We start from the raw sequence: 21,969 nt of genomic DNA, 5'->3' as shown, positions 1-21,969 counted from the left end.
GAGAAGGCGTATAACCGCGTCCCTCGGGAGATCTTGTGGGAGGTGCTGAGGGAGTACGGAGTGAGGGGAACCCTGCTGAGGGCCATCCAATCTCTGTACAACCAAAGCGAGAGTTGTGTCCGGGTGCTTGGATGTAAGTCGGATCCGTTTCCAGTGGGGGTTGGTCTCCGCCAGGGCTGCGCTCTGTCACCTATCCTGTTTGTGATTTTCATGGACAGGATTTCTAGGCGGAGTCGTGGCCATGGCGGAGAGGGTATACGTCTCGGGGGGCTAAAGGTTGCGTCACTGCTGTTTGCAGATGATGTGGTCCTGATGGCACCTTCGGTTCGTGACCTTCAGCTCTCACTGGATCGGTTCGCAGCCGAGTGTTCAGCGGCTGGAATGAGGATCAGCATCTCCAAATCTGAGGCCATGGTTCTCAGCAGGAAACCGATGGTTTGTACAGTCCGGGTAGGGGACAGGACTCTGTCCCAGGTGGAGGAGTTTAAGTATCTCGGGGTCTTGTTCACGAGTGAGGGAAAGATGGAGAAGGAAATCAGCCGGAGAATCGGAGCAGCTGGGGCAGTATTGCAGTCTCTCTGCCGCACTGTTGTGACGAAACGGGAGCTGAGCCAGAAGGCAAAGCTCTCGGTCTACCGAGCTATCTACATTCCTACTCTCACCTATGGTCATGAAGTGTGGGTAATGACCGAAAGAATAAGATCGCGGATACAAGCGGCCGAAATGAGTTTCCTCAGAAGGGTGGCCGGCATCTCCCTTAGAGATAGGGTGAGAAGTGCAGTCACCCGAGAGAGACTCGGAGTAGAGCCGCTGCTCCTTCGCTTGGAAAGGAGCCAGCTTAGGTGGTTCGGGCATCTCGTGCGGATGCCTCACGAGCGTCTCCCTAGGGAGGTCCTTGTTGCACGTCCCACTGGGAGGAGGCCCCGCGGCAGGCCAAGGACCAGATGGGGGGATTACATCTCCTCTCTGGCCTGGGAACGCTTCGGGATTCCCCAGGAGGAAGTCGCAAATGTTGCTCTGGAGAGGGAAGTCTGGGGGTCTTTGCTGGAGCTGCTGTCCCCGCGACCCGATTCCGGATAAGCGGTTGAAGATGGATGGATGGATGTGTGTGTATAATAATGTGTAATACGATACCAATAGGCAGAAAACGTCCCATTTTCATAAAAAATGTGAGACGATTTTCTTTTCTACGAATATAAATAAGTGTGTTTGTGTGTAAAATATATGTAAAATTGAGCATATTTTCAAAGCATTCATGTTATATTTTCATAATGTGAGATACGTAAAAAAGAAATACAAACCCTGTTTCCATATGAGTTGGGAAATTGTGTTAGATGTAAATATAAACGGAATACAATGATTTGCAAATCCTTTTCAACCCATATTCAATTGAATGCACTACAAAGACAACATATTTGATGTTCAAACTCATAAACTTTTTTTTTTTTTTGCAAATAATAATTAACTTAGAATTTCGTGGCTGCAACACGTGCCAAAGTAGTTGGGAAAGGGCATGTTCACCACTGTGTTACATTGCCTTTCCTTTTAACAACACTCAGTAAACGTTTGGGAACTGAGGAGACACATTTTTGAAGCTTCTCAGGTGGAATTCTTTCCCATTCTTGCTTGATGTACAGCTTAAGTTGTTCAACAGTCCGGGGGTCTCCGTTGTGCTATTTTAGGCTTCATAATGCGCCACACATTTTCAATGGGAGACAGGTCTGGACTACAGGCAGGCCAGTCTAGTACCCGCACTCTTTTACTATGAAGCCACGTTGATGTAACACATGGCTTGGCATTGTCTTGCTGAAATAAGCAGGGGCGTCCATGGTAACGTTGTTTGGATGGCAACATATGTTGCTCCAAAAGCTGTATGTACCTTTCAGCATTAATGGCGCCTTCACAGATGTGTAAGTTACCCATGTCTTGGGCACTAATACACCCCCATACCATCACACATGCTGGCTTTTCAACTTTGCGCCTATAACAATCCGGATGGTTCTTTTCCTCTTTGGTCCGGAGGACACGACGTCCACAGTTTCCAAAAACAATTTGAAATGTGGACTCGTCAGACCACAGAACACTTTTCCACTTTGTATCAGTCTATCTTAGATGAGCTCAGGCCCAGCGAAGCCGACGGCGTTTCTGGGTGTTGTTGATAAACGGTTTTCGCCTTGCATAGGAGAGTTTTAACTTGCACTTACAGATGTAGCGACCAACTGTAGTTACTGACAGTGGGTTTCTGAAGTGTTCCTGAGCCCATGTGGTGATATCCTTTACACACTGATGTCGCTTGTTGATGCAGTACAGCCTGAGGGATGGAAGGTCACGGGCTTAGCTGCTTACGTGCAGTGATTTCTCCAGATTCTCTGAACCCTTTGATGATATTACGGACCGTAGATGGTGAAATCCCTAAATTCCTTGCAATAGCTGGTTGAGAAAGGTTTTTCTTAAACTGTTCAACAATTTGCTCACGCATTTGTTGACAAAGTGGTGACCCTCGCCCCATCCTTGTTTGTGAATGACTGAGCATTTCATGGAATCTACTTTTATACCCAATCATGGCACCCACCTGTTCCCAATTTGCCTGTTCACCTGTGGGATGTTCCAAATATTTGTTTGATGAGCATTCCTCAACTTTATCAGTATTTATTGCCACCTTTCCCAACTTCTTTGTCACATGTTGCTGGCATCAAATTCTAAAGTTAATGATTATTTGCAACAAAAAAAAAAGTTTACCAGTTTGAACATCAAATATGTTGTCTTTGTAGCATATTCAACTGAATATGGGTTGAAAATGATTTGCAAATCATTGTATTCCGTTTATATTTATATCTAACACAATTTCCCAACTCATATGGAAACGGGGTTTGTAAAAACTGATACCATTATACTCTGTACGGGCATTTTGAAGTAACATTTTATCTGTCATACAAGTGTAAAAAGAAGCTTGCATCTTATTGTACAGGACTGAGCATCCAGGACTGCAATAAATAACAACATTTATTTTTTACATATATTGGCCGCACAAGACTTAGACTTAGACTTCATTTTTATTGTCATTCAAATGTGAACTTTACAGTACAGATAAGAACGAAAATGTGTTACATTAGCTCATGGTAGTCCAAGATAAAAAAGCAATAAGGTGCAAATATAAATAAATACATTACTGTACAGATAAATATATTGCATTTTTGCATATGCATCCAGGTTTATGGATGTTTGTTATATTGTCTTTATATTTCAGCGAGTGAATCCATTTTTGGGGGGAATTGAGGGGATTATTGTGATGCGTTCAAGAGTCTTATGGCCTGAGGGAAGAAGCTGTTACACAACCTGGAGGTTCTGATACGGAGGCTGCGGAAGCTCTTTCCAGAGTCCAGCAGTGAAAACAGTCCAGTCCAGACTGGGGTCTGTCTGTCTAATAAAAAAAGTCTAATAAGCCACAGGCGCACACATTGAAACATGAAAAATGAACACAGGTGCTTGTAGCATACATGCAGTCCGCCTTTCAGGGCCTGTTAGTGGTGCTGGATTTCAATTCTGTGTGGCGGCTTTTCCCTTTTTCCATGGCTGGGTCCATTGTCTTTGGCTTTGAGGCTGTGTCTTGTGCATTTAGTCGTGTCTTCTCTATAATGAAGGTGAGTCCATTAGCACTAAGATGTTGACTGAATGATTGTGTGAATGTGTTTTATCTAATGTGAACAATTTATTTTGAGTTTATTTCACACATGCATACAACATGATACATCACAATTTCCAGTTTCTCTTATCAACATGTTCCAAGGCTAAATTTATTGGCGGCATGTGAAGCTTGTGAACCAGGAAAAATCTATAAATTAGCCACAGTGTTGTGTAAAGGGTTCAAACGGTGGGTGGGAAATTGCGGCTTAAAGGTCATATTCAGTCATGTGACTTTTGAACGGAAGTAAACCAAGTGGTGGGCCACCAAAACCAACATGGCTACTGTGCAGAAAACCAAAGTGCCAACTATCTGAGTAGGAACACGGAACAACCTTTATCTTTTTCGCGATTCGAAAACATTTATGTTTTCTTCAGGAAAGGAAAAATACCGTCCAGAATGATTTGACAACAGACGCTCGCTGGCCCACCACTTCGAGCCTTGCCTAGTTAATGAGCCGGACGTGACGGCAGGGGAATACAACCTGTAGAGCGCACCTAAAATATACTGTAAGCCGCACCCACCTAATTTTTGGACACATTTTATTTTGGCCACAAAAATTCTATAAGCCACACGTGTACACATTGAAACATGAATTCACAAAGGTTGCAAAAGGGCTTTCAGGGCCTGTTAGTGGTGCTGGATTTCAATTCCGTGTGGCGGCTTTTCCCTTTTTCCATGGTTGGGTCCATTGTCTTTGGCTTTTGGCTGCGTCTTGTGCATTCCGTCGTGTCTAATCTATGATGAGGGTGAGTCCATAACACACTAAATGGCTAACTGAATCAGTGTTTCCCATAAACTGCCAAGATACCTGTGGCGGTGGGGGCGTGGCTATGGGCGTGGTCACCATGACATCATCGAGTAATTTGTATAATTTACTACAATGATATCATTTTCTCTAAAAAGGCTCAAAAAATGTATACTTACTAATGAATAATAACAGTTTTGTTTTAAACGTCCATCCATCCATCCATCCATCCATTTTACAATATAATTACAACACTTTATGTACATATTTATATACAGATTTGAACAATAAGTTATTCACTGAAATGTATTTATTAATTGTGGTTCTTACAAAAAATATATCTTATAAAATATAAAAGCTAAAATGTCTCATAAAGCTCTGCCCCTTTAATTAGTGCATACTAAATGATTTAACTTTAGCCTACTACTACAACCATATTATTTACCAGCAACATAAAGTGAAACAGAGGCAGAGGTGTCCTGCCACAGTCAGTAACAAATAAACAGAAAACAGTAGTGGTGGTAGATAGACACAGAGCTTCATCAAACATTTGATCCACTGAACAAAGAGCTCCAAAAATCTTGAACTTTAGACTGCCATCGGTTTTACTCCCTACACTTAACCATGTGTTTCCTACTGCCTGCAGACTTTGCACCCTTTGTTATATATATATATGTTGATGTTATATACACATGTTGTGTTTCTAATATAAATACATTTAATAAAGTCAAATACAAATAAGGCAACAAGAGAAGTATCCTACACTTCTCTTTTGTAAAGTAAATCTGAACAGCCGATATGGGTATCTACATCAACTATATGATTTGCCTGAAAAGCTGGAGAGGACAAAAAAATAAAAAATAAAAATAAAAAAAAGTATTATTTTTTTATTTTTATTTTTTGGTATCGTTTTTTTTATTATCAGTATCGTTTTTTTTGTGGCGGACGTAATTCTTTCGTGGCGGGCCGCCACAAATAAATGAATGAAGTGGGAAACACTGTGAATGATTGTGTGAGTGTGTTGGATTTACTGTGAACCGTTTCATTAGTCTGATGTGACGAGGTTATATTTATTGGCGGCATGTGAACCCGTACAAATCCATAAATGATATAAGTTGTCGGGTTCAAACCGTGGTATAAAAGTTGTGGCTTATAGTCCAGATATTACGGACGGTAGTCATATTGTTTTTTCCCTCTTGACAGCCTTCTCTGCTGTTGTTTAATCACGTCAAAAACGCAGGTGGAGTTCAACTCCAGATGCTTACAGATCTGAAGTCTAAAGAGGTATTGACTTCTGGGACGTTCTAATTTGGAGGTTCCACTGTATAAAAACAACAACCTCGTATGGAGTTCATTCAAGAGGTAAAGAACATCTAATTGCACTATCATTGATGTAAATGCAGCACATGAATAAGTCATTGGAAATGTCAGCTTTCCATTTATTGTATTTTTTTATTTTTTTTTACGATTGGCTGATAAAAGGTATAATTTAGAACTGGCAAGACAGCAACTTCAAAAAGCCTCAAGTGCCATATTAGGCAGGAATGTGAAAGCTGTCCAGGCAAAAAATGATCCAATTTTCTCCTGGCTTTAATTACAAAGAGGATCCCCTTTCATTGGCTGACCCTTTGTGGAAAATGATCAAGTCAAGCATATCCAGAATGTTCTAATCTGAGGCCATATAGATGAAACACTCATATACAATGTCAGGTAAAGAATGTGACACAGAGAGTCATAGCCATATTTTAATACACTGCAAAAAAGAGCTGATATGAGATAGAAAGCCTCAAATTTAGGGGGGAAAAAATACAAAGAACGAGTGAAATCATCTGTCCATGAAGATAGTTAATTTTACTTGATAAGACATCCTAAATTAAGATATGTATAATCTAAGAATTAGTAGGACTTTTAAGATAGAAATAAGTATTTTATTCTAAAAACAAGCATTATTCAACTTGCAATGCTTAAGTTAAGCAATCTTGGTATGTTACATAATCTTTAAACACAATTTTATATGTGTAAATATCTTATTTGAATAGTTATTTTCTCAATTTTAACGTTTAAACTAGAATAGGCAAATATAATTAGTAGGGATGTCCGATACTGGCTTTTTGCCGATATCCGATATTCCGATATTGACCAAACCCTTAATTACCGATACCGATATATACAGTCGTGGAATTAACACATTATTATGCCTAATTTGGACCACCAGGTATGGTGAAGATAAGGTCCTTTTTTAAATAAATAAATAAATAAAATAAATAAATAGAAAACATTTTCTTGAATAAAAAAGAAAGTAAAACAATATAAAAACAGTTACATAGAAACTAGTAATTAAGGAAAATGAGTAAAATTAACTGTTAAAGGTTAGTACTATTAGTGGACCAGCAGCACGCACAATCATGTGTGCTTACGGACTGTATTCCTTGCAGACTGTATTGATATATATTGATATATAATGTAGGAACCAGAATATTAATAACAGAAAGAAACAACCCTTTTCTGTGAATGAGTGGGAGGTTTTTTGGGTTGTGTACTAATTGTAATTGTATCTTGTGTTTTTTTATGTTGATTTAATAAAAAAACAAAAAAAACGATACCGATAATAAAAAAAAACGATACCAATAATTTCCGATATTACATTTTAAAGCATTTATCGGCTGATAATATCGGCAGGCCGATATTATTGGACATCTCTAATAATTAGCCATGCTAAAATTAAGATTATGATGTTATACTTGTGAAGTCATTGACTAAAAATAAGTAAATAACTTAAAGGGAAATTGCACTTTTTTTTGGGAATTGAGCCTATGGTTCACAATCATTATGAATGACAAGAACACACTTTTTTTTTTTAAGATGATAAAAAAACGCAGAATTGATTGCTCCCATTAGCTGGTTTGCAAGGCACCAAGAACAAGACCATTTGTATATGTTAGAAATAAAAAAAACTTTAGTCTTCTTGTCTCTCTCGTAATGATTGTGAACAAGAGGCAAAGTTCCAAAAAAAAAAAGTGCATTTCCCCTTTAAAAGTACATACAATAATATTTCTATCATGAAAATGCCTTTAATGGACACCGTGTTTGTGGTAATGGAGTCAAATTGAAACAAGGAGACTAATGGGACTTTGCCTTATTAAATGTTTTCCATTCTCAGATGTCTCCACTTCGACAAAATAAAAGCATCAGTTGTGGCTAAGTCATTGTGCCTCAAGTCTTTCTGGTAATGGGCAATAATAGCCTTTCTAATCTAAATAAAGCTGAACGTTTGCAATGGCAGCTGCAATATGGAAAGTCTTCATTTGTGATTGCGACATCTGTGCTTAACATATTGCTACATGTGCTCTGCATTATTATTTTTTTTCCGGGAAACTTGGATGCGCATGAACCTTGCATGCAACGCTTGGTGATTGAGATCCAAAAAGTGGGTACTGGTGGTATAAAGGAATTAGACTCAAGACATGCAAACCTGTGTGCCATCCATTTTTTAATAGTTTTAATCAAATCAATATGATATCACCAGGCACAAACAAAGAACTTAATCCCGGGAATACTCAAAAGGCCTCTTTGATTTGCCTTTTGTTGACGTGATGCCAAGCAAAGCAGGCCAGATGAGCGAATTTAATGCCACAGCGGACTCTTCCCTCTTGGCCGCCACCTGTCAGTTTCAGTCAAGTCATGTGTCACAGGAAGAAGTCGTTCCTAGAGGCTCGTTTGTAAGCCCGTAGGGTGTGGCAGGTAAGGCTCCCACCTCAAAGGCAACAACGTGTCATTACTCTTCACCCACCGAGCTGGAGGACATTCCTCCACTTTTCATGGCAGGCTGGCTTAGAGACGTCCTTTCCCCTCAGTTAGGTAGCATTTGAAGAGAAAATAGAGCAAATGGCCCTTTAATGGTTGCTGTAAACTGCACGCCGTGACAACTCCCAGGAGCACCAGGCATGAAAAGGCCCTTACATAAAGCTCTGTCGTTCACTCAGGTCCCTTCTACACTAAACCGGCTAAGGTTATCCAGGGTAAATCCCGCCTAACCTTATCCTTGTCCACACACCCACACAATGGTCGTTTAAGACCAGTAGAAGCATTTAAGTCCCATCTTAAAACTAATTTGTATACTGTAGCCTTTAAATAGACCCCCTTTTAGACCAGTTGATCTGCCTTTTCTTTTCTGCTCCGTCCCCTCTCCTTCGTGGAGGGTTGGGCACAGATTCGGTGTCCACAGATGAGGCCGCTAGCTGTCCAAAGTCGGGACCCAGGGTGGACCACTCATCTGTGCATCAGTTGGGGACGTCTCTGCGCTGCTGACCTGTCTCCGCTCTAGATGATCTCCTGCTGGCCCCACTATGGACTATTATGTTAGATCCACTATGGACTGGACTCTCACTATTATGTTGGATCCACTATGGATTGGACTCTCACTATTATGTTAGATCCACTATGGATTGGACTCTCACTATTATGTTGGATCCACTATGGATTGGACTCTCACTATTATGTTGGATCCACTATGGATTGGACTCTCACTATTATGTTAGATCCACTATGGACTGGACTCTCACTATTATGTTGGATCCACTATGGACTGGACTCTCACTATTATGTTAGATCCACTATGGACTGGACTCTCACTATTATGTTGGATCCACTATGGACTGGACTCTCACTATTATGTTAGATCCACTATGGACTGGACTCGCACTATTATGTTGGATCCACTATGGATTGGACTCTCACTATTATGTTGGATCCACTATGGATTGGACTCTCACTATTATGTTAGATCCACTATGGACTGGACTCTCACTATTATGTTGGATCCACTATGGACTGGACTCTCACTATTATGTTGGATCCACTATGGACTGGACTCTCACTATTATGTTAGATCCACTATGGACTGGACTCGCACTATTATGTTGGATCCACTATGGACTGGACTCTCACTATTATGTTAGATCCACTATGGACTGGACTCTCACTATTATGTTGGATCCACTATGGACTGGACTCTCACTATTATGTTGGATCCACTATGGACTGGACTCTCACTATTATGTTAGATCCACTATGGACTGGACTCTCACTATTATGTTAGGTCCACTATGGACTGGACTCTCACTATTATGTTATATCCACTATGGACTGGACTCTCACTATTATGTTGGATCCACTATGGACTGGACTCTCACAATATTACGCTAGATCCACTATGGACTGCACTCTCACAATATTATGCTAGATCCACTCGAAGTCCATTGCACCGGTCGCCCAAGGTTTCTCATTGTTATCCCATTAGGTTGAGTTTTTTCTTGCCCTGATGTGGGATCTGAGCCGAGGATGTCGTTGTGGCTTGTGCAGCCCTTTTAGACCCTCGTGATTTAGGGCTATATAAGTAAACATTGATTGATTGATTGATTGATTGAACACCCCCTAGCCCCCTCCGTCAGCCGCAACGTGACCTAGTAGGCATGCACGGAAAATGCGCACTTCATAGTCACCTCCAGTGTTGCTTTGTGTGCAAGTTCTTCAATGTAACTTATCTGAACAATATCCAGTGTTGTGGTATTTCAATGGACTGAAATCCAGTGTGCTGTGTGGCCCTATTGTAGTGAATCACACCTGAGCCATCATAAATTAATCAAATCTTTAATGGACACGTAAACAATGTGATAAAGAACATTTTACATCAATCAATCTAGGGATGTAGATATCTGGTCAGGACACTCCTCACTCTTTTGTCTTCACCTTCATTGTCCATTCGTTTTGGTGACTTTATATACTCTGGAACTAGACGTTGAGTCCGCGACATACATGGCGGACAATAACAGATACAGTCTGCTTTGCCAGTCCAAAAGCATTCGCCGTTTTCCGTAGTCTTCCCTCGACGGCCAGGTAATACAAAGCACACGATACCTTTTTTATCACATCCACGGGAGCCCGCATTCTAGTTGTCTCTCCTTCGACAAATGAACAAAGTTTTTCGGTAAGTACAATCACAGCTGACCTGGACATTGGAAAGTTTTCTTGCCGTCTGACATGTGTTGTATCCCAGATAGCTGCAATCGTGCGTTTTCTTCTCTTAAGGTATTCATGTGTGGTTTCCAGAAGCGTCTGTACATGTAGAAGAAGGAGAAACACAGGCATGTCTGGATGACTCGCCTCCATCTTTCCAGTGGTTAGCTGCGGTTGTTATGAAGCTGGCTGTGGCGCGTTCTTTCTGACGTCACTTCCTCTCTGAACTCAGTTTGTAAATGATCAATGAGTCTATACAAAGCTAAGAGCCGGAGATTCAAGAAATACACGGCGCACTTACCCGTGTAAAAAATTGTCAGAGAAGGGGGACCTTAAACAATGGTTTAGTGTGGCTGACACAATGCTTAGGCTAAATAATTATTCGGCTTAGTGTGGACATAGCCTCAGTTAGGTACCATTTGAAGAGAAAATAGCGCAAATGGCCCTTTAATGGTTGCTGTAAACTGCACACCATGACAAACTCCTAAAAGCAGGAGCACCAGGCATGAAAAGGCCCTCACATAAAGCTCTGTCGTTCACTTAAATATGTGAAGAAGGAGACGGTGTAAGGATGCATCCTCAGGCAAAGCGCAGATAAGAACCTTTGATAGAATTAAGCCAACGCCAGATAGCCACTTGATGACTCTTGTGAAGATAAAGCCGCCCTGACTGACAGCTCTGATAATAGTGCAAACAAAGAGAAAGTGGAGATTAAGGGGCTTCTTAAGTGGACTGCCCAGAGGACACTCCAGAACATGGCTCATCTGTCAGGAATGGGGGGCCAATGGATACTGTCACTGACACTTCATCCAGAGACAGATAACATCTAGGAATGCCGCCGAATTCTTCCAACGTTCACTATAAAAATGTACAGTCGGTACTCTTAGAAACCGTGGTCTTCCAATCAATGGCTGGACAGGATTGATTGTTGGAGTCAAAACTAAGAAATGCAAGCAACACACGCCTTTAAAGGTGATTCATTGCATTCCTCAAGCGTGATGAAGAACTTCAGTCTCAATTTTTGACATGGTATTAAAATGATAGACGCGCTATATAATCGTTTTTTTTAGACTTAGATTTAGACAAACTTTATTGATACACAAAATAAATTGTTCCACACAGTAGCTCAGTTACAAAGGATGGAAAGGGTAATGCAGCTAGAAAGTAGACTAAAAATGTACCATAGCAGCAATATAAAATATAACATATATGTAATATTTACATATTATATATTCAGTGTTTCCCACACATTCATTTATATGACATGATGTTCTTTACAAGTGTATGTAGACTTTTGAACACGACTGTACGGTGCAACACTAACAAAGGAAATGAACAAACCACACAGCAAATAAGAAACTTTTATTCCAAACAGTTGGCCACAGTGCTTCCATTGAAGCGCCAGTCAGTCACTGATTTATGAGAAATATTACACACAAATTATTACAATCTTGTCTAGACCGGACATTATTTCCACTCCATTGGCAGGAAGAGTTTGGGTGCTGAATAAGTCAAACATGTCCAGCGTCCAAATGTGCACTCTAAAGTGGATGCTTTGAAGAAACCACACGGCAAAACATAAGGCTCGCGTTTCCCCTTTCAAAATAAGACGTATATTATTCACCATTGAATCAAATACAGAGTAAGAAGAATTCATCAGATTTAAACACAGCATGTGAGTTGTACATGTGTCAGTCAATACTTTACAGACCTGAAGTGCCAAATGTCGGATTCACATTCCTCATGTCATCATATTTTTAACAGATGTTGGCCAATCACAGCCATAAAGATCTTGTCTTTAATAATAATTACAGTGTGCTGTCAACAAGTGCATTGTTTAACCACTAGGGGTGCTTCAATGTAAGTATTACTATAATTACATACAATCATTCATATACTAGTCATAATATTAGCCATTGTTATTTATTATTACAAATGGTGGTGACCTAAACCTTACATTCCATTAAAGGCAGTTTAAGTGTTGCTGTTGTACAATGTTCTGCATACAAAAGTGCAATTTGGGGGGTATGCAAAAATTGTCCCCATTATGTTGTTTTTTTGTACGCAGGTGCTCTGTAGGCACACACTTCTTTACCACTGGCACAAGAAGGTAATATACCAAACCTAATATGCTAAATATGACCTGCACCCTGAAAACTAGAGATGTCCGATAATGGCTTTTTTGCCGATATCCCGATATTGTCCAACTCTTAATTACCGATACCGATATATACAGTGGTGGAATCAACACATTATTATGCCTAATTTTGTTGTGATGCCCCGCTGGATGCAGTAAACAATGTAACAAGGTTTTCCAAAATAAATCAACTCAAGTTATGGAAAAAAAATGCCAGCATGGCACTGCCATATTTATTATTGAAGTCACAAAGTGTATTATTTTTTTTAACATGCCTCAAAACAGCAGCTTGGAATTTGGGACATGCTCTCCCTGAGAGAGCATGAGGAGGTTGAGGTGGGCGGGGTTGAGGTGGGGAGGGGGGCGGGGGGTGTATATTGTAGCGTCCCGGAAGAGTTAGTGCTGCAAGGGGTTCTGGGTATTTGTTATGTTGTGTTTATGTTGTGTTACGGTGCCGAAATGTGTTTGTCATTCTTGTTTGGTGTGGGTTCACAGTGTGGCGCATATTTGTAACAGTGTTAAAGTTGTTTAAACGTCCGCCCTCAGTGTGACCTGTATGGCTGTTGACCAAGTATGCATTGCATTCACTTGTGTGTGTGAAAAGCCGTAGATATTATGTGACTGGGCCGGCACGCAAAGGCAGTGCCTTTAAGGCACGCCCCCAATGTTGTTGTCTGGGTGGAAATCGGGAGAAATTCAAGAGAATGGTTGCCCCGGGAGATTTTCGGGAGCGGCACTGAAATTCGGGAGTCTGCCGGGAAATTCGGGAGGGTTGGCAAGTATGACTGGGAGACGCAACTGCTCTGTACTTCTCCCTACGTCCGTGTACCACTCCGTACAGCAGCGTTTTAAAAAGTCATAAATTTTACTTTTTGAAACCGATACCGATAATTTCCGATATTACATTTTAAAGCATTTATCGGCCGATAATATCAGCAGTCCGATATTATCGGACATCTCTACTAATAATAGCACCAACATTGTCAGACTATTGAAATTAATGCAATCACCTAGTGGGTAAGATTCCTTATTAGACTCATGACGTCTCGCGGGCCGCAGTTTGAACACCCCTGGTCTACAGTATGAACTTTTTTTTTTAGCCTTGAAGGTCTACGCTTCACTACAAGTCACCTTAATGTTATTGAAGTTTCATTTACTGGGCTATTACCAGTCAACACATTCTTCTCAGATGTACAAACCCCGTTTCCATATGAGTTGGGAAATTGTGTTAGATGTAAATATAAACGGAATACAATGATTTGCAAATCATTTTCAACCCATATTCAGTTGAATGCACTACAAAGACAACATATTTAATGTTCAAACTCATAAACTTTGTTTTTTTTTGCAAATAATCATTAACTTAGAATTTCATGGCTGCAACACGTGCCAAAGTAGTTGGGAAAGGGCATGTTCACCACTGTGTTACATGGTCTTTCCTTTGAACAACACTCAGTAAACGTTTGGGAACTGAGGAGACACATTTTTGAAGCTTCTCAGGTGGAATTCTTTCCCATTCTTGCTTGATGTACAGCTTAAGTTGTTCAACAGTCCGGGGGTCTCCCTTGTGCTATTTTAGGCTTCATAATGCGCCACACATTTTCAATGGGAGACAGGTCTGGACTACAGGCAGGCCAGTCTAGTACCCGCACTCTTTTACTATGAAGCCACGTTGATGTAACACGTGGCTTGGCATTGTCTTGCTGAAATAAGCAGGGGCGTCCATGGTAACGTTGCTTGGATGGCAACATATGTTGCTCCAAAAGCTGTATGTACCTTTCAGCATTAATGGCGCTTTCACAGATGTGTAAGTTACCCATGTCTTGGGCACTAATACACCCCCATACCATCACACATGCTGGCTTTTACACTTTGCGCCTATAACAATCCGGATGGGTCTTTTCCTCTTTGGTCCGGAGGACACGACGTCCACAGTTTCCAAAAACAATTTCAAATGTGGACTCGTCAGACCACAGAACACTTTTCCACTTTGTATCAGTCCATCTTAGATGAGCTCAGGCCCAGCGAAGCCGACTGCGTTTCTGGGTGTTGTTGATCAACGGTTTTCACCTTGCATAGGAGAGTTTTAACTTGCACTTACAGATGTAGCGACCAACTGTAGTTACTGACAGTGGGTTTCTGAAGTGTTCCTGAGCCCATGTGGTGATATCCTTTACACACTGATGTCGCTTGTTGATGCAGTACAGCCTGAGGGATGGAAGGTCACAGGCTTAGCTGCTTACGTGCAGTGATTTCTCCAGATTCTCTGAACCCTTTGATGATATTACGGAGCGTAGATGGTGAAATCCCTAAATTCCTTGCAACAGCTGGTTGAGAAAGGTTTTTCTTAAACTGTTCAACAATTTGCTCACGCATTTGTTGACAAAGTGGTGACCCTCGCCCCATCCTTGTTTGTGAATGACTGAGCATTTCATGGAATCTACTTTTATACCCAATCATGGCACCCACCTGTTCCCAATTTGCCTGTTCACCTGTGGGATGTTCCAAATAAGTGTTTGATGAGCATTCCTCAACTTTATCAGTATTTATTGCCACCTTTCCCAACTTCTTTGTCACGTGTTGCTGGCATCAAATTCTAAAGTTAATGATTATTTGCAAAAAAAATTTTTTTTATCAGTTTGAACATCAAATATGTTGTCTTTGTAGCATATTCAACTGAATATGGGTTGAAAATGATTTGCAAATCATTGTATTCCGTTTATATTTACATCTAACACAATTTCCCAACTCATATGGAAACGGGGTTTGTAGATCCTACACCACACAAATAATCAACAATCATTCAACGATTACAAATCAATGACAACACAGGTGGCGACGTTTCAGTCTTGCAGAGGACAGTCTGCCATTTGCGCCTTCATCCGCTTGATTTTGAGTGTATAATATTCCTCCTGCAGCTTGAGGACCGCTTCCTGTCTTCTCAGCACAGACATTTCCAGGTCTATTCTGTCCTGCAACAAGGTGCTGCAGTGCGCTGCGGGTGCACACGGCGAGCAGGGGGAGTGGGACTGTTCTCCAGACGCCGCAGGATAAAGAGTGCTAAACTGTACGCCGAGTGACTTGGGGATGATGGAATAAGATGTCGTTTTTTGTCCCGATGGGTCTGAAGCGTAGCCCGGGAGGACAGGATCTGCCTGCTCGTGTTTACTTTTAAGATGTTCTGTTGGGAATGTTCCATCTTTATCACCACTAAAAGGACAGAAAAACATATTGGTAGCAAAGTTCCACATGAGTATTTTAATTGTTGCTGCATGATAGGTCCACCCAGAGTCGGGACCCGGGGTGGACCGCTCGCCTGTGCATCGGTTGGGGACATCTCTGTGCTGCTGACCCGTCTCCGCACGAGATGGTCTCCTGCTGGCCCCACTATGGACTAGACTCTCACTATTATGTTAGATCCACTATGGACTGGACTCTCACTATTATGTTAGATCCACTATGGACTGGAATCTCACACTATTATGCTAGGTCCACTATGGACTGGACTCTCACTATTATGTTAGATCCACTATGGACTGGACTCTCACTATTATGTTAGATCCACTATGGACTGGACTCTCACACTATTATGTTAGATCCACTATGGACTGGACTCTCACACTATTATGTTAGATCCACTATGGACTGGACTCTCACACTATTATGTTAGATCCACTATGGACTGGACTCTCACACTATTATGTTAGATCTACTATGGACTGGACTCTCACACTATTATGTTAGATCCACTATGGACTGGACTCTCACACTATTATGTTAGATCTATGGACTGGACTCTCTCACTATTATGTTAGATCCCACCACTTCAGGTGGGATAGAACAATCCATACAACACGTCACAGATGACGTCACGCTAACATCACGAGACACCTCTGATGAAGGCTGCAGAAGCAAGATAGTTGAAACTTGTCAGGTACAAAACTTTACCTTACTAGCTTATATAAATCAACCACTTATAAATAGCTGGGGAGAGGGAAGTCTGGGCTTCCCTGCTTAGGCTGCTGCCCCCGCGACCCGACCTTGGATAAGCGGAAGAAGATTGATGGATGGGTTATAAGGCGCACTGTCGATTTTTGAGAAAATGAAAGGATTTGAAGTGCGCCTTATAGTCCTAAAAATACGGTAAAGTACCGTGTTTTATTTTCCCACATTCAAACTGGCCAACAATATTAAATATTGTTGTTAATTAAAATGAATACTTAGGCCTACTGCGCTACTGTATTTTAATGTTGGTCAGTATGGTGAGAACCAAGTTTTTTCTGAGGTGGTACCGCTGTTTTTTGGGGCTTTTGCAGCATTTTGTGCGTGTTTGGGGCGCTTGGACGTTACTGCGCGTTTGCACAAGTCTACTAACAGTGTTTTTCAACCACTGTGCCGCGACACACTAGTGTGCCGTGAGACACAGTCTGGTGTGCCGTGGGAGATGATGTAATTTCACCTATTTGGGTTAAAAATATTTTTTGCAAACCAGAAATTATAGTCTGCAAATGATGTGTTGTTGTCGAGTGTCAGTGCTGTCTAGAGCTCAGCAGAGTAACCGTGTAATACTCTTCCATATCAGTAGGTGGCAGCCAATAGCTAATCTCTTTGTAGATGTCGGAAACAGCGGGAAGCAGTGTGCAGGTAAAAAGGTGTCTGATGCTTAAACCAAAAATAAACAAAAAGTGAGTGCCCCTAAGAAAAGGCATTGAAGCTTAGGGAAGGCTATGCAGAACGAAACTAAAATTTAACTGGCTACAAAGTAAACAAAAACAGAATGCTGGACGACAGCAAAGACTTACAGCGTGTGGAGCAGACGGCGTCCACAAAGTACATCAGTACATGACATGACAATCAACACCAAAATAGAAGCGCAAGACAAGAACTAAAACACTACACACAGGAAAACACTGGAAAAAGTCCAAATAAGTCAGGGTGTGATGTGACAGGTGGTGACAGTACACTTACTTTGAGACAAGAGCTATAGTGACGCATGGTTGGTTATGGTTATGGTTTGAATTCATATCCAACAATTGCGACAACGACTTTTTACTGTCAACTGAGTTTCGTTTTTTAACGATTTCTGCTGGTGGTGTGCCTCCGCATTTTTTCAACGCAAAAAATGTGCCTTGGCTCAAAAAAGGTTGAAAAACACTGATGTACTAACATACATGTATCACCTGTTGTGTTGACTTTCAATGATATCAAACGGTGTTGAGTCTTCTTATGTGTGACTGCCATCTACTGGTCACACTTATCATTTCACCATATATCAAATAAAATTGCTTCGAGGTCGGTAAGCACAACCAGAATCATTCCGCAGCGGGTTATAAGGCGCACTGTCGATTTTGGAGAAAATGAAAGGATTTTAAGTGTGCCTTCGTGTTTTATTTTCCTATATTCAAACTGGCCAACAATATTAAATATTAGGGGTGTAACGGTACGTGTATTTGTATTGAACCGTTTCGGTACGGGGGTTCCGGTTCGGTTTGGAGGTGTACCGAACGAGTTTCCACACGGACATATTAAGTAGGGTAACGCACGTTGTGTAAACAATGCACACCGAGGCACAACACACGCCATGCTAGCAGCTAACGGGCTAGGATAGACTGACCATACGTCCTCTTTTCACCGGACATGTCCTCTTTTGCGGAGCTGTCAGGGCGGAGTTTCTTAAATGCCTCAAATGTCCGGCATTTTGAGTTAGGGTTGCGTGTATTTTCAATGTACGTTCAGGGTTAAGAAGGGGTTAAAAACAAAACAAATTGTGCGCGCAGCAGCATTGGTGAGGGAGGGGCAGAGACAGAGAGAGAGAGAGAGAGTTATGATAAACGCGCATGCGTCGCCACGCTCTGCTTTTTATCCATAGATTTATCACATTTAATTTTTTATTATCTATAGCAGGGGTGTCAAAAGTGTGCCCCGGAGGCCATTTGCGGCCCACAGCTAATGTTTTAAAGGCCCACGGCACGTTCTAAAAATACTATTAAAATAAACAAAAACATAACAAAAGTGAAATAAAAAAGTTTAAAGGTTAAATGTAATTTAGAAAAAGTTTCAATGTTGACTAATAAAACAAAGCTGTTTTTTTTTCTTTCAAACTGTCATTGCTCAAAACATAATATTGAATCAAAATCAATGTTATTATTAATTATTGACCTATCCAAGGTTCCCATTACTTCACATCAAATATTCCACTAAGAAAAATATTTTTGGTGAAAGATTTTGCAAATTTGGTAAATAAATAACCCAAAAATGTACATTTTGTTGTTTTCTTACTGTACCGAAAATGAACCGAACCGTGACCTCTAAACCGAGGTACGTACCGAACCAAAATTTTTGTGTACCGTTACACTCCTAATAAATATAGTTGTTAATTCAAATGAATATTTAGGCCTACTGCGCTACTGTATTTCAATGTTGGTCAGTATGGTGAGAACCAAGTTTTTTCTGAGGTGGTACCGCTGTGTTTTGGGCATTTGCAGCATTTTGTGTGTGTTTGGGGCGCGTTTGCACAAGTCTACTAACAAACATGTATCACCTGTTGTGTTGACTTTCTATGATATCAAACGGCGTCGAGTCTTCTTCGTCTTGTTGAAGCGCTGCAGGGTTCATGACTGAAATGGCTATTTGGGTCAGGGCGCTGAACTGATCCAGAGACACGTCATCATCTGTGAGTAACAAAAAATGCATGTTTTACTTTTTTGATCGCACAAATGGCTTCCATACACTTGCATTAGTAATAACCGGTTCAATACTTACCTGCACCTGCTTGCATCTTCTGTCTCTTGATCTCCTCCCGGGATTTCGCCAGCAGATTCTCCCACTTTTTGCTGCAGTCGGACACGGTCCTTTGCATTTGTGGGAAAGCCGTGTTGATTGTGTGGGCTATCTCTTCCCAAGCCTGGCGTTTGTCATATAAACCAGTGATGCACTTCCCTCTGATGACTTCTTTCCTTTCATGCACCAGCTGAGCGAGAAGATAACACTCCTGGTCTGTCCAGTTGGGTCTACGCTTCCTGCTAGACATTGCCTCTAGTTGGAATGGCATGATTAAATAGTATCTGATAATTACAGCTTATTATATCTTTGGAGCACAATAATACCACACAGGAAAGAACAAAATCTGAATCAAGAATAAATAACCCCAAAATTAAGTCATTCTTACATCCTAAAATATGAGGTCGTATACACGCTACTACTAATTTTAAGGCGGAAAACCTTTAAGGAAGATTATAAGGCTATTTCCCCCCTTCTGCTCTGCAAAACAACGGTGTCGCGGTTTAATGACGTCACTTCCTGGTGACGTCACGTCCTGGTGACGTGTCGGTTTGTTTACACCGCCGCTACAGCCGCAGACATGGCTGTGGATATAACTCTGCTTTTCAAAGCCAGCGTCAAGACCGTCAAGACCAGAAACAAGGCGATAGGAGTAGGCTTGGATTCCGCGAGGGATGAAATATTGAAGAGGAGCAGAGCTAAGAGTGGCTTCTCTCCGAAGGCGAAAGAAGTGGTGAGTCTCTCCTCAAGCTAGCTGTAGCTAACCAGGCTAACGCGGACATAAACGTAATAAATAGTCACGTAGAATAGTTACACACTTGCTTTGTACTAAAACGCACTTTGAAGCGTTATTCAAGCAGCATTTTAGTTAAATCACGTTTTTAAGTAACTTATAACCCGTTACCATCCATCACTGAACATACTGTCAAAGGTCACTTCTTTAGGTACACCAATGGTAATTTCTTTAGGTACATCAGTGGTCACTTCTTTAGGTACACCAGTGGTCACTTCTTTAGTTACACCTGTGGTCACTTCTTTAGGTACATCTGTGGTCACTTTAGGTACATCAGTGGTCACTTCATTAGGTACACCTGTGGTCACTTCTTTAGGTACATCAGTGGTCACTTCTTTAAGTACATCTGTGGGCACTTCTTTAGGTACACCTGTGGTCACTTCTTTAGGTGCACCTGTGGTCACTTCTTTAGGTACATCTGTGGTCACTTCTTTAGGTACACCTGTGGTCACTTCTTTAGGTACATCAGTGGTCACTTCTTTAAGTACATCTGTGGTCACTTCTTTAGGTACATCTGTGGTCACTTCTTTAGGTACACCTGTGGTCACTTCTTTAGGTACGTCTGTGGTCACTTCTTTAGGTACATCAGTGGTCACTTCTTTAAGTACATCTGTGGTCACTTCTTTAGGTACACCAGTGGTCACCTCTTTAGGTACATCTGTGGTCACTTCTTTAGGTACACCTGTGGTCACTTCTTTAGGTACGTCTGTGGTCACTTCTTTAGGTACACCAGTGGTCTCTTCTTTAGGTACATCTGTGGTCACTTCTTTAGGTACACCTGTGGTCACTTCTTTAGGTATGTCTGTGGTCACTTCTTTAGGTACGTCAGTGGTCACTTCTTTAGGTAAATTTGTGGTCACTTTTTTAGGTACATCTGTGGTCACTTCTTTAGGTACACCTGTGGTCACTTCTTTAGGTACATCTGTGGTTTTAGGTACATCTGTGGTCACTTCTTTAGGTACACCTGTGGTCACTTATTTAGGTACACCTGTGGTCACTTCTTTAGGTACATCTGTGGTCACTTCTTTAGGTACACCTGTGGTCACTTCTTTAGGTACATCAGTGGTCACTTCTTTAGGTACATCTGTGGTCACTTCTTTAGGTACACCTGTGGTCACTTCTTTAGGTACATCTGTGGTCACTTCTTTAGGTACGTCAGTGGTCACTTCTTTAGGTACATTTGTGGTCACTTTTTTAGGTACATCTGTGGTCACTTCTTTAGGTACATCTGTGGTTTTAGGTACATATGTGGTCAGTTCTTTAGGTACACCTGTGGTCACTTCTTTAGGTGCATCTGCGGTTTTAGGTACATCAGTGGTCACTTCTTTAGGTACATCAGTGGTCACTTCTTTAGGTACACCTGTGGTCACTTCTTTAGGACCTAAAGAAGTGACCACAGGTCCCAGAATTCCGGGTTTTCCGGGACATTTTTCCCCATTCAAAATGAATTGGCGATTTTTCAAATTTCCACATTTTTCAACCCATTCAAAGCATTCCACCTTCAACACATTCCACCATTCTGGAAATTCAAAGTACCCTTTTTCCAAGTTCAAAAAAATTCCAGGATTTTCCATAATTCCTGGTTTTCCAAAGCCCTATTTCCACACTTCTGGTGACTACTCCTTCCACATTTTTCAACCCACTTCAACCGTTCCACCGTCAAAACATTCCTCTTAACCAGGACAAAACACAAAGTTGTTTTTTTAACTGGAAAAATTCACGGTTTTCCCGAAATTCCAGGAACTCCGTAATACCATTTCTCAATTTAACGTGTTACTACTTCAACATTTCTCGACCGATTTGAAAAATTCCAA

At 41.2% G+C, this 21,969-nt stretch overlaps 2 protein-coding genes across 5 annotated transcripts in view; one reads left to right on the top strand and one right to left on the bottom strand.

The window, feature by feature from the left end:
- The window catches only part of stx18 (syntaxin 18), an 87,230-nt gene that overhangs the window by 21,319 nt on the left and 43,942 nt on the right, over nucleotides 1–21,969 (top strand). For 3 of the 4 annotated variants that reach the window (XR_009825853.1, XR_009825854.1, XM_062044359.1), the window contains exon 1: nucleotides 19,864–20,095. The exons of the other annotated variant lie outside the window; for it this stretch is intronic. Coding sequence is in view for 1 of the 3 variants with exons in the window: in XM_062044359.1 (XP_061900343.1) it covers nucleotides 19,943–20,095 (153 nt within the window). In the remaining 2 variants the exon portion in view is untranslated. Of the gene's footprint in view, nucleotides 1–19,863; nucleotides 20,096–21,969 lie in introns of those variants that run through there. 4 annotated transcript variants of the gene reach the window in all.
- On the bottom strand, nucleotides 15,040–19,966 carry LOC133648363 (uncharacterized). The gene is made up of 3 exons (XM_062044388.1): nucleotides 19,345–19,966; nucleotides 19,124–19,253; nucleotides 15,040–15,792 (listed from the first exon to the last, which is right to left on the bottom strand). Exons 1-3 carry the CDS (start codon nucleotides 19,631–19,633, stop codon nucleotides 15,426–15,428), a joined length of 786 nt encoding a protein of 261 aa, XP_061900372.1. The 5' UTR covers nucleotides 19,634–19,966; the 3' UTR covers nucleotides 15,040–15,425.

Source organism: Entelurus aequoreus, linkage group LG01, assembly GCF_033978785.1.
Source record: "Entelurus aequoreus isolate RoL-2023_Sb linkage group LG01, RoL_Eaeq_v1.1, whole genome shotgun sequence".
NCBI lineage: Eukaryota > Metazoa > Chordata > Actinopteri > Syngnathiformes > Syngnathidae > Entelurus > Entelurus aequoreus.
The sequence above is the reverse complement of the archived record's forward strand: the minus strand, read 5'-3'. Positions and strand labels throughout refer to the sequence as shown.